The sequence below is a fragment of the Wyeomyia smithii genome, chromosome 2 (genome assembly GCF_029784165.1).
Source record: "Wyeomyia smithii strain HCP4-BCI-WySm-NY-G18 chromosome 2, ASM2978416v1, whole genome shotgun sequence".
NCBI lineage: Eukaryota > Metazoa > Arthropoda > Insecta > Diptera > Culicidae > Wyeomyia > Wyeomyia smithii.
The window spans coordinates 165,102,643-165,116,753 of NC_073695.1; the positions used below are offsets into that span (position 1 = coordinate 165,102,643).

The following is a 14,111-nucleotide window of genomic DNA, read 5'->3' on the forward strand; positions in this document are numbered from 1 at the left end:
ATGTGCTGCCGAGTTTTCAACGAAGTTTGTGACGTCTTTGATTTTAATATCAGTAAAAGTACTTATAGACAAAGAATTCAACACCTAGACTAAGTAAATATCTGTACAACTTTTTGTTGAAGATTGACCAATAAATAAATAAATACAGGAAGTAAAAGCGATTCATTATCATAATTTATAATAAAATCAGCATCATTTTGATTGAAATCTCCACATATATGAATTTTTGAGTTAGTGTTGGACTCATTATTCACTAATTCTACCGTCCTTAAAAATTTCTCATATGATTGCTTTTTGGCAAAGTGGGGTGGAAAGTAAACAGGTACGAAAATATGGATTTCACCCTTCAACGGAACTTTAGCCCAGACATCTTCAAATTCGGCATGTTTCTGGGTTATGATTTGCTCAGAATCATGCTGAACCCCAACAGCCACAAGCACTCCTCCACCTGATTTCTTATCAGATAGTGATAAATCACGATCGCTCCTGAACACATTAAAGGAACTGTTGAAAACTTTTTCACTTTCAATATCTTCGTTCCAGTTCGTTTCCGTTGCTAAGATGATTGAGTATATACATCCCCTTATTCTGTTATTAATGTGATTAATTTTGAGTGCACTGCGCATCCTGTTGATATTCTGAGCATAAATCAAAACTTCATTGACTACAGGCGTTGTTTTTTCTTTCTCTAAGCGTCACTGATTTTGAAAACACGAATGCTTACAATAGCATCCATCACACGGGAAACTTGTTGATCTAAAATTATTGTTATTGTTATAGTTGTGGCTGCCAGCCAAATGGTAAGGACACGATACAGCTGAAGAGGTCGCGGGAGTCGTTAAGTTGAGCGGACGCGTTGAAACGGTAGGCATGAAAGATGATTGTGACTCATTATTCGCTGGGTACGGATCAAATACTTCGCCTCGTTGAAAAGAGATATGCTGGAGATTAGGTGGGGGTCGAGAAAATTTATCCTTTGCTCATCTACAATGTTCATCTCTAACGGATTGGTTTGTATTGAACAGCTGGTTGCTGTTTCTACAAACAGCTGTCCTAACTGCGAAAGTTCGTTATTTATGCTGGTCAGCGATTCCGTTAATTCGTTCCGAATTCCGAAGTTCGTTCTTGAATTCCGAAAAAGCAATGTTAACTAGCTGCGTCACTGTTGGCTTTGATGTTTGGCTTTAGCACTCGGTTTATTTGTATAAGTGATTTGTCGATACCCTCTAGAGCTTTTGGAATTGTGCTCGGTTGTTAGAGTTGGGTCACAAGTCGATGAATCACCTCTGTGTTTTCATCAATCAATTTCGTCAGCTTGTTCTGCTGTTTGGTCAACGTGTTGAATTCAAACGATGCGGTTACTAAAAGTTGGCAGGAATCGCAGCACGGTAGCAGAAATGCAGTTGGATCTACGGCTGGTTTATCTTGTTTGTCTTTTTTAACGATACGCAGAGCTTTTAGCAACTACTTCGGGGGGGGGGGGGGGGGGGTCACGATACTCCCACACAGGAGGCATGGAATTTTCAACTACACCCTCTAACACACGACCAAAACACTTCGGCACAGGAGTCTTTCGCGCAGACTTCGCAAATTTGATTCATTTTTACCGACACAAAAACACAACAAGCAAAATGAAAACTAAGCGAAAAACAATAATTTGATTTAAATTCGCGCGTGGATAGGAGCTAACAACAAACACGTCAAACTTAAAGCCCTAGAGTTAAAGTTTGGACGACTGTCACTGAAAAGTTCCAATCGAACTGTCAAAACTCGTTCCAATCGAACATAAGAATGTTTGACATGTCAAGTTTGTCTTAGTAGATGGGAAGTATTGTGATTTAGCATTAGTAAAATGCGAAAATTCTAGAGATCGAACTCTATTGTAACAAAAAAAAACATTAAATTCTGAAAATCTTCACGAATTTTTTTTTAAATGGGTACAAAAATCATAACGCCATAGACTTCCTTTCTATTGTCTTTGGTCTTTTGCTTCTGATGAATTTTGAATTTTGTTTTTCCTTACTGTTAACAACTAGATGAGGTGTCTCACTTGCCGCTTGAGCCACAAACTTATACACAGGTCCCGGTAACTTTTAGTGCCGACCCGAAGTATAGATCAACGTGATTAAAGTGAAACTGCAAAACTTTTTATTTGGATTGATATTTTCAAAACGCTAAACTTAGGCTACAAAGACGTGTCGTCTCTGTTATTAAAAAATCCTCTGGTAATTCACAAAACTCAAACCATTTTCGACGATGATTTTTATCGGGGGGAACCGGCAAAAGCTTATGTTTTTAAAATTTCCTGATTTGATTTGATCAAAAAGAAAATAACACTTCATTTTCTCATTACTATGTATAGCAAAACAAATTGAAACAAAAAACTATGAAACTGAAAATACGAGTAGTCATGTAATGACTTTTATTTTTGCAATGTTGCTAGTTCTTTGAAATTCTAGAATGGCTGCCAGATCGATGGAAATTCAGTTGGCCAAACTTTAACTCTAGGCCTTTAGTCCAACTTGGTTGACGATTGACGACGTTAAGGAACACGAAAAGTGCATGGGAGCTAACATTTATTTTTTGTCCTACCCTAGTATCCATGTTCAGTCTATTTTTAATTGACCACTCGATATCGCTCGTTATTGGCACTTTCGAAAAAATGTAATGCGTCTTCTAGGGTAAATGACCCAATAGTGGAGGAGCTAAGCACGAGTTATGCATGTTTAGCCATGTTTTGGCTAAGAAAAACGAATCTAGCTGGTCCGTTTCACTATTTTATGTTGAAATGGGTTCTATTTGATAATTTTGCACCTTAAAATTGACTTTGAACCCGCTTTGAGGGTTAAAATCAACTAAAATAAGTTGCACGCTTTTGTTCCAATAGTTGCGGTAGAGTTCCTATAGTTGTGAATGGGTGTTCCTGTAGCTGTGGTATATAAAACATTCGTGTTTGCTTGGTTAAATGAAGGTATTTGCCTCGCTTTCAGTGGTTTTTGATTGTTTTACTATTTATCATATTGTTTTTATTAGGTTGACAAGTCGGTTTGCAAGTAAAAAAAAATAAATGCACGAAGTTAACTAAGAGACGGATTTTGCGCCAATTCGGTCAGATGTTGGCAAATTCAGTGAGGGTATGTAGGTTTTATTTAAATAAAACAAATTTTGCATACTTTTTATAAAATGTCTTTAGACTAACATTTGAAAAGGGCTGAAATTGGCTGAAGAGAAAGACCAATGGCGCTCATTTTGAAATATTCAGAAGAATTTTTTTTTCACAAATGGTGACACTGGAACACTGGAAGTTAGAGTCTATTACCTCTGCTTAGTACCATGTTTGCGCTTACATTTTTGACGTTATTTTTTTTTTATACCGCACGCTTAGCCTGGGGGCTAATAGCGGTCTCGATCAACTAGATTAGTTGAGAGGATTCGTTATCGATATTGTTTTTGGCACATTTTGCATGTGTAGGATAAGTACAACGATACACCGTGCCCCAGTGCTGAGTCGAGAAAATTTCCAGCTCGAAAAGATCCTCGACTCGATCGGGAATCGAACCCGATATCACAACCGTTTGGGAGAGCTAGCCGACCGACATCGCTAACCACAGAGCCACGGGGACCACATTTTTGACGTTAGTGTTTACTAAAAGAGCGACTGAAGCTGTGAAAGGCTCGTTAAAAGAATTTCAAGACTAAAAGCAGTGGGTTAGCATCGATTAAGAGGTCAAAAATGCATAATACAGCATTTTAGGAGTGAGAGCGATAGCTTTTGTGGCCGATCATGTATGAAGTATCGATAAATACACGGTAGCTTTTTTTTTTTCAGTATATATTGTTGTAGTAACATATGTACTTATGTTTAATCTATTATTTCTTCAACATGTAGCATAAGCAATTCGATTCTAATTAGTTTAAACGATGAATTTAAAAGCGATGCCGCAACTATTGGTGCTACCACAACTATTGGATCATCTACCCTATATGCATTTAAAACCCTACATCGTAGCACTTACGGTAGCCCTTTAAGCGCTTATTTTGCTCTCAGTAATGCTAGTTTAGCATAATGCCCTAAACATTAAAAACATGATATAAAGCTATTTGGCATTAACAAGGCTGAATTAGTGCCAATAAAATACTATATTCTTACTTGGGAATGTCCAAAACAATAAAAACCTAAATTAATCCACCTAGCGGTCAGACCCAGCCTTTCTCATCCAAACTTATTATTTGTAAAAATAGATTTACATGAACGCTTTAATCCACTAAATGTGTATTCACTTTTTGGGTTCTAAAATAATAATGTTGTAATAGAAGTATAAAATATGAAATTTGACGTAATGTAAATGCTCAAGAAATAGCGAAATAAAATAAATGACTCTTAATTTCGAACAATTCAATCACGAGCGATACCGGGAACATTCAAATGGTAAGATACCACATCTAAATTATATTGTGGCCACATATATTGATCAAAGCAGGTATGGTTTATAATAGCCTTTGAATTTCTTTTCGTTCCATAAGTTTTGAACCACATATCAAATTGTTATGAAGTTCGTTATTTGTAAGTTTGAGAGATGACTCGTTCGTATGACACTAGTTATGTTCAAATAAATCGTGTAATCTTTGAATTAATAGAATTTCGTTGTTTTAATAACAATTTAATACATAACGGTTCCTTAGTTCGATTATAATCAAATGAAATGGGAACGTATAGGGCAGCTAAACTTTGAAACCACGTGTTCAATCATAATTCATCAGTTAACCCTTAACTAGCCCGTTCATCTGATATCAATATTGTTCAAATCGGTTGTGCACTTTCTGAGATAATGAAGTTTCATGATTTTCACAATTCGGTACATTACAGACGAAGTTACAGTTCGATTGCAGTAAAATTCAATTGGGTGTTATGAGTCAGCTAGACCTTTCATTTGACACTAATTTCGTGAAAATCGGTTCAGCCATCTCTGAGAAAAGTGAGTGAGTGTATTCTTCGGAATATGTTTCTTTTCATAGCTGGATTCCACATTTTTAAACATAGCAGACAAAGTAATAGTCCGATTGCAAAAAAATCAATAGGATCTTATGGGGTAACTAGACCTTTCATATGACACTGATTCTGTGGAAATCGGTCCAGCCATCTCTGAGAAACATGAGTGAAATTAAACAGTCTTCAGAAGACGTTTCTTTTCATAACTTTTGAACCAAATGTCTATATAAATCTATACAAAATTCAAAAGTTAAGGGTTTTTAAGATAGCCCGTTCATTTGATACCAATATTGTTGAAATCGGTTGTGTGGTTTCTGAGATATTGATGTTTCGTGATTTTTACATTTTTAAACATAACCTCTAAAATAAAGATACGATTACAATGAAATTTAATAGGGTCTTATGGAGCAACTAGAACTTTCATTTGCATATAAATTCATTGGAATCGGTCCAGCCATCTCTAAGAAAAGTGAGTGAAAATAAAAATCTGCACATACACACACATACATACAGAAAATGCTCAGCTCGTCGAACTGAGTCGAGTGATACATGCCATTCGGCCCTTTGGAGCAGTTTATATCTTCGGTTTTTTCAAGTGATTGCTATACCTTTCTAGGAGAAAGGTAAAAAGTTAAAAAATTAATAATTAGGAGTACAATATTCGTGCTGAAGAAATAGCGAAATAAAAGAAATGACTTTGAATTTCGTACATTTCAATCACGAGCAATACCGGGAACGTACGAATAGCACAATACCAAGTTTAAATTTTGTTGAGGCCGTATGTTTTGATCAAAGCAGTTACAGTCGTGTGATCTTTGAGATAATAGACTTTCGTTGTTTTTATAATTTAATACATAACGGTTGGAATAAAAATACCATTATAGTCGAATAAAATGGGAACCTATAGGAAAGCCAAACTTTTCATTTGACACTAAGTTTGTTGAATTTAGTCCAGCCATTTTTGGGAAAACGAGTTAATTTGAAAAGTCACCGGAACATGTTTCTTTTCACAATTTTTGAAGCACGTGTTTAATCACTATAAAATTCATCAATTAATCCTTAATTAGCCCGTTCATTTGATACCAATATTGTTCAAATCGGTTGTGTACTTTCGGAGATAATGAAGTTTCATGATTTTCATATTTTGATACATTACAGACAAAGTAACAGATCGATTACATTGAAATTCAATAGGGTGTTATGAGGCAGCTAGACCTTTCATTTGACACTAATTTCGTGGAAATCGGTTCTGCCATCTCTGAGAAAAGTGAGTGAGTTTAAGTAGTCTTCGGAATATGTTTTTTTTCAAAGCTGGATTTCACATTTTTAAACATAACAGGCGAAGTAATAGTCCGATTGCAAAACAAATCAATAGGGTCTTATGGGGTAACTAGACCTTCCAAACGACACTGATTCTGTGGAAATCGGTTCAGCCATCTCTGAGAAACATGAGTGAGATTAAACACTCTCCAGAACACGTTTCTTTGAATAACTTCTGAACCACACGTTCAATCTTCTTGAAACTCAAAAGTTAAGGGTTTTTTAAGTAGCTCATTCATTCAGAACCAATTTTGTTAAAATCGGTTGAATAGTTTCTGAGATAATGATGTTTCGTGATTTTCACATTTTTAAACATAACCTCTAAACTAAAAATCCGATTGCATAAAATTCAATAGGGTCTTATGAGGCAACTAGACCTTTCATTTGCAATTAATTTCATTAAGATCGGTCCAGCCATCTCTGAGAAAATCGAGTGAGATTGAGAGAGCGTTACACACACACACACACACACACACACACACACATACACACACATACGCACACACACATACAGAAAATGCTCAGCTCGTCAAACAAAGTCGATTGATATACGAGATTCGAACCTTTGGAGCACTTTTATACCTTTGGTTTTTCCAGTGATTGCTATACCTTTCTAGAAGAAAGGCAAAAACATGATATGAAGCTATTTGGCATTAACAAGGCTGAATTAGTGCTAATAAAATGCTATCTCCTAATGCTTATGGTTACTTGGGTAATAGACTTGATGATTTATTTCATTAAAATAACACTTGCTCGAAAAAGTTGACAATTTTCGTTCTCAGACTTTGGGTGGATCGGAACGGAGCCAATCGCGCCGGATTAAGAACAGACCGGAACGAGCTTGTTCCGATTCTCGACCGAACTGGACCGAAATCCGGACGCAACTTTCCGTTCCAATTTCGCACATATTGAACAATTGAAAGCGTTTTTGATTGACTCGATAAGCAAACCTGAAAAAATAGCCAACTAAATTTGCCGAACATTCAACTTATTATTGTGGTTTGAATTTTGGTTTTTTTAATCTTTTCACTCTCACATTTGGCGCCCTCCAGTAATTGACGAGCAGGTGACCGCCTGCTTTGCCTTCGCCTTGATTCGCCGCTGTAAACGGCAGAACACTTATTACTAAAAGATGCATTGTTCACCTGGTTCATATTGCTAGCTCACTCTGATTCATTTTGACACTCCTACAGCTTTGTATTCGTTTTTCCCACCCCCAGGTAATTTCCAAATACTTTTCATTGAATTTATTCAACAAATTTTTTTTTTGAAATATTGGTATTTTCACTGAACTCTTGGCAATCAACGTTAAGTATATAAATTGTTTTACACCATACTGTAATTACCAGTTACCTTTTATTGAATTCATCCATTAAATCCTGTTGCAGCAATGGTTGCTGGTCTTCTATTTCACCGTGCGGTATGGACTGCCGTGGCTTACCACTCTCACGTTCGCTTTCATGGCACTCACATTGGCATTCTTCGGGCTTTACATAATTGTATAATACTTCTGTGATTGCAGTGTTTTCTACAGACGATTCTTTTTGGCGAAGTGAAGTTATGCGTTTTGGTTGTTTTCGTTTCTCTGGAATGCTTTCAAAGTCAATCCACTGTTGCGCTGTTTTGCGTGGTGGTAAGGGAGGAGGCTCTTCTTCTACGTTAGATTGCTGCGCAGATGCTTTCTTCTCTCCGTTGTTGGTAGCAGACGCTTGGTTAGTGCTACTTATACCTTGCTCCACAAATTCGAACCAATTCTTGCCAGATGAAATAGATGCTTTCCTTGGAGACCAGCTTTTCGAAGGTCGTTCTACTGTTGAGTCATGTTTTTTTGGTAGACTGATACGTAGTTTCTCTCCTCGAACCAAATTGCTATCGGTATCCTCAACTGCGCTAAAACCACAATAATTTTCCAGTGATGCCGGGTGTATCGGTGTTGTCGATCTGGGTCGTTCCAATGGACATGTTTTCATTTCTATTTGAGCGCGTTCTTTCATGGGAACTAGTTTAACACCTATGGATCGTTCTTCGGGCAGCGTAGTAGGTATGTACGGTAACTCGTCATCAAACGATTCTTGTAACACTAAACCTGCACTTTCATGATCTTCAATTGCCAACATGCTGGAGTGAATATGTTTACATGTAGTTGTGGAATCCATTTCAGAATCTTTTTCACTTTCTGAAGAAACTGCTTGCTCATCGTTAGAATTTGTTGGTTTTCTATCGTGTACTTTAAGCACATTCTTACTCTCTAACGAGCCGGACGACTCTTCGCGGTGTGTTGATTGCAGTTCATTCTCTCGCCTGAGATTTTCCTCTCTATACTGAAGATTAAGAACTTCTTCGGGATTTTCAATATAACGTGAATGTCTTTGAAATTCCATGGAATCTCCGGACAGGCTGTTAGTTCTATTGCACTGTTCATTCGTTCGTCTATGCTTTACATTGTCAAGTTGCTTATTGCGATATACTACCGTTGTAACATCCAATGGTGTTGTATCTTTCCTATCCAAAGTACCGGTTTCAATGGCTGCGCTGTTGATTGCTTCCGATAGCTGGCTACACTGACTTTCTGTTTTTGAAATGCTGAATTGTGTAGTGAATACTTGCTCCTGACTACCTGATCCCATTTTCATAGAGAACAACAGTTGTTTTCTCTCTTTGGCAGTCATGTTAGCAATTACCGACCCGTTATCTTTTGAATTACCTAGCGACGCTGCCCCTGCATCGTCTTGCTTAGTTTGAGTAACCCCGTTCTGATGTTTTGATGAAGGTAAGGCATGCGTGTGGATCAATTGTGTATTGCTATGTTGTGGAGGCACAGCAGAAATAACAGTTTCTTGACTTTCTTGAGAACTATTGCGTTGTACATCCATACTCCACAAACTATCTCGTTCTTTTTCCTCAGTAGGCGACTTTAATGGAATAGTAATGCTTCCATCTGGATTTTCTATTCGATAGCATTTTAAAGGAGGCATTGGTTTAGGCCTATTATGGATAGTAACAGTACAGTTATTGCTTAGGTTTATTGATTGGGTAGAAGGGGATACTTTTCCCGGAATTATTTCTGATTCCGTGTTTAGTTTGGGCACTGGGGTCGACAACAATGATTTCAAATTTTTTTCCTCTGGTGGAGTGTGTAAAGGTATGTGGATGCTTTTACCATCCAAAGGTGTATCATAATATCTAAGGTGAGACCGTGAACTGTCATTTGACGAATCGTTTCTAAATTTAAACTCAACATTTGCTGTGTCGGCCAAAACGCTTTGTGGATATGGATCGTTTGGTGAGGGTGACTTTGACTTCAAACCATTTTTCTTAGGTTTAAATATTGCCAATACTGACTTTTGTTGGTTTGGTGTAGAATTCACCGAAGTAGGATCACGCTCTCGGCTTTTGCTACGTGATCTTTCTCTGAATTCATGTGAAACAGTAGAACTGCTTTTTTTTCTAGCGTGACACGCCCCCGGAGAATCAGGACTTGCCGAATCTTTTCGTTTAAATATAGAACAGAATGAACTTTTCCTCGAAAATGTAGTATTCGCTGGCGATGGGGAACGGCTATTACTGTCTCGAAAAATCATGCTTTGACGAGTTGGCTTCGGACTAACATTTGAACTATGTGATTTTTTATGAGAATTTTCAAGGTTCAACGAATTTGGCTTTTTTTGATCATCATCTAGAACTCTTTCATTGTCTGCAATTCCATTATCGCTATAGCAGTGGTCTGGTTTCAGCTTTATTCTTATATATTCCGCTCCGCTAGGCATCACACCAACAATAGGCTTATTTAGATCTGTAGGTGGGATGTAACGTTTGTTTGAAATACTTCTGCTTGTCTGTGGTATTTGGATGATTTCTTCTTTTCGAGTTACGTTAGCATTACTGTCTGATTTTCTTCTTGTTGGCTCTGCTTCATTAGCAACATTGCCTATATTGACATTGTTAGTTAACGATGTATCTATGCTTATTCCTTCAGCTAGTACCGCTTCGGTAGGATCTTTCTTTCTGGACAAAATTACTTGTTCGAGCATTTGTGCTGTAAGTGGTTCGATGCTACTGGAAATACAGCTATCTGTAGCACCTTGTAACGGCTTTGGTCCACAGAATGATGTTTCTAGTAACATGCGGTGTGGCGACGGTGAACGAGAAATACCAGACACACCAGAAAGTTTACTGTTTGCCGACCCTTGACTCCCAACACTCGAAATGCGGCTAGTGCGGCCCGAAATACACAAAAAAGCTGCAACATCCGAGCTTGCAGAATCTTTCCGTTGATGAAATGCCGAAATTTGTTGTTGTTGTTCATCTAATTTAAACATTATAGGAGAATACCTCTGCTGAAAATTGAATATTCTTATGTTTAGGTTTGGTGATTTGTAAAATAATTGCAATATTAATACCGGCGCATGTGGTTTCTCCCTTTCAGTTCTTCCTTTCTCAGGCTCCATGAACTGTAATTCCTCAGTTGAGCTTCGAAGATCCATCGCACCCTCCTCTCTATATCCTAGTACACCAGTATCCTGCAATGTTCCAGTGCCAACCTATTAAAACAATTGATAGTCTAATGAAATATTTGAAAATAATGATATATAGGGGTACTGGGGGTAAGCCCGGCCCCCTAAGGAAAATGATTCTTTAGTAGCACTTGATGGCGAATATTGATATATTTCTTTCACAGAGTCATTGCCCAGATTGTTTCCTACAAGATATGAAGGTTTTCAGTACTTTCAAACTGATATTTTACATGGAATAGTGAAGTTTTGAAACTAAGATAAAAACGACGTTTAGCAATCAGTGCGGGTGAAACAGGCACCCCTTGGGGGTAACACCGGCACCTAAGTTTGTTCATGAATTAACTCGAATTAACAGAACCAATTTGAATTCGGAAACCGCCGAATGAGAGATCCTATATTTCTGTATGTTACTGTTGAATTTGGTTGTTGTCGGTTAGCTGGTTCTGGGCAGATTGCCGGAACAGGTTCCGGTGAACATTATATATAAACAATGAAAGAATTTGATACTCGGCAAGCCTATCATGTGGCACTTTAATTCATATTACTAACTAGTTTAATTGAAGCCAGGATCAAATTGACCACACCGGAGCATATTTCAAATACCACCGGAAAAGCCGTCAGTTTTGTGACTTGATTCAGTATATTTGGCACCTCTAATAACCCTTGGAATCATTCATAAATCACAGAAGAGCTTGAGTGCATGGTTCTAAGTCGATTAATTAATTTATTTATCAACAAGACAACGGTAATAGATGAGAAATATCACAAAACAGATATGCAACTTCGAACAACTCTGCAGCAAATTGATGCCCAAGCTTTCGCATTCATTTTTTGCTGTTCCATCCTACATTGATTTTACAGTGCATCGTTCGAACAATTGGCTCCAATAGTTTGAACATGCACCAAAAAACTATTTTTTTTGCTTTAATAACCAGGCAAAAAGGTGATCTTGAATAGTTGAATCTATCAAAATCAAGTTCACAGGACCGACCGCACTTCACACAGGACCGCATTCAAGTGATCTTTGAAGTGGAAATTCAGTAACAATTCACAATCAACGTCAATAGAACAAATTAAACTAAAAATCTTTCAACCATTCAAACATTGTCTAACAAATTTTCTTGGATCGTACACCTCACGACTGTTGAAACTATTTTAACCTGTTAGTTGATTTACTGGAATATTTCCGTTGGACTTGGAAACCGAATTTCTCGACCAACGACAATATTTTTTTCTCGTACCGTTTTTTTACCTAACATTGCTAGAAATGCATATCAGACGCGCTGTACCAGCACTGCCTACGACATTAGGTACAATATAAAAAAATAATTGTCGTTAGTCAAGATCAGTGCTGATAAAAGTCATTTTCCCCAGCAAAATTCTTAGAAAATTACAGCCATCATTTTCAATTTTCACTTCCAATGATCGCAGCGCTCTTTCAGATACACTAGACTTTCGTCCTAGTAACGTGCTGTTATACTCAGATGAAATAGATCGCGCGCATCGTTCACGGTTACGGAATAAAATTTGACGACAAATCCAAGCAAATGGTTTTCACTTCAAAGCGAAAAAAAAACAAACACTCCACTTAACCAAAATGAACCTCACCGAAACACTTTTTCACTGACACTGACCCATGCCTTGACACTCTTCGTTTACTGATAAACTGATTTTGTTGTCTTGCTTCCATCGCATGAAATATAATGAGGTGTTTTGACAGTTCATTTCCATGCAAAAAGTGTGAAGGGAGAACTCCGAAAGGATTGTAAAAAAATAACGTTTATGGATGTTTTTTTCACTTTCACTCAAGAGTGTCAACAAATATCAACCCTGGTCAAGATATTCAGTTTTCAACTTGGGCAACAATGAAATTCATTAAAAATATATCTACATAAAAACCGTTGCACGTATGCGGGTGGCACTGTACGTTTATCATGAAAAGGCACCCTCGCTATACCAGCACCGGGGAGAACAAAGGATTCTCTCGACGAAAAAGCGGCGAGAGCTCATACGGTCCTTTTGTTGAATGAATGGAATATAAGCGTGATGAAATTTCGAGTGTAAAATGCATTCTCTCCACCGCTAGATGTCGATACCTAAAATAAAGAGGTTCTGTCTCGTTTTTGGTTCTTCAGTTGAACAGATGTGACCTAGAAGGAACACGAAAAGTTCATGGGAGTGAAAAAATAACACCATCGCTTTTTTTCCATATAACCGTGTCCTAGTCTAATGGTATGTCGGTTTTCGCATAGCGTACTCCATTATAGTGAAGAAAAACATGCGTAAAAAGTTGAAAAACTTCTACAATCTTTGAACTCAAAACTTAATCATCGATTATAACACAATTATAAGTGAAGGCACACTGGGCTTTATATGGGTTATTTGATGACTCTTTTCATGAAATTCACACCTGAAGTTTTGATGTTTTTTAGTGATTTTAGTTTCATTGAAAGAAAATATGCTCACCTGATCAAAAACGTTCTCTGGACTGCTATCTCTACTGTCATGATGAGATGAATGCGATGAAGCCCTGCTAATATCTATACGAGGAGTAGAGGGTGCTAATGCACTTGTGCTGCCCACTGTATTAGAAGGAGATTGTTTTTTCGGAGAATCGGCGGTCTCTTTGGAACTGTAGCGGCGGGATTTAAAGTTTTGACCTGGCGTGTCCATCTGCAAAAATATATGAAAGCATGAATAACTTACATCGATGCTCGATTCCTTGCAATATATTTTAGTACTAGTACATATTTGAATACTAGTACGACTAATTATTTTCAAGAGTAATAAACTAATATTAATCAAATTGTCTATGTTATTCGCCCTGACGGAAGTCAATCATCTTCATCACTCACGTTGACTACCCGTATGTGAATTTTGGAGAAAGTTACCAAAATGGTTGATATCGCATTCACTCTTGAAGAAATTCCTATCCTCTGCACAGATTAAACAAATTGAAGGTGGCAGCACCGTAACTCCGTCAGAGCGAACTGATTCGTAAACTGTATGCACAAAAAAAAATAAAAAGCATACTAAAATATTTCTAACCAAAGTGATTATCAGAGATATGATATCGCCCTTTTCAATGAAAAAAAGTTTTTTTATAGACTATCTACGTTTTTTTTTACAAAACATTTATTTGACACAGCTTTATGTATCTATATCAATGTTTTGAATCCTAAAGAATAATTAAATCCACACCAAAAACACGAAGGCACATTATGTCTTCTTTTTATCTAGAATACAACAAATATCCATAGGCAAACTAAGGGTCTCAAAGCATTATA

General features: G+C 37.2%; 1 protein-coding gene across 6 annotated transcripts in view; it reads right to left on the reverse strand.

The window, feature by feature from the left end:
- Positions 1-14,111, reverse strand: part of LOC129721023 (uncharacterized) — a 106,406-nt gene that overhangs the window by 35,659 nt on the left and 56,636 nt on the right. For 5 of the 6 annotated variants that reach the window (XM_055673064.1, XM_055673061.1, XM_055673060.1 and 2 more), the window contains 3 exons: positions 13,291-13,497; positions 10,711-10,851; positions 7,664-10,647 (listed from right to left, as the gene is read on the reverse strand). In XM_055673064.1, coding sequence (XP_055529039.1) covers positions 7,664-10,647; positions 10,711-10,851; positions 13,291-13,497 — 3,332 coding nt within the window. The remainder of the gene's footprint in view (positions 1-7,663; positions 10,648-10,710; positions 10,852-13,290; positions 13,498-14,111) is intronic. The other variant, XM_055673062.1, reaches the window with a different exon arrangement.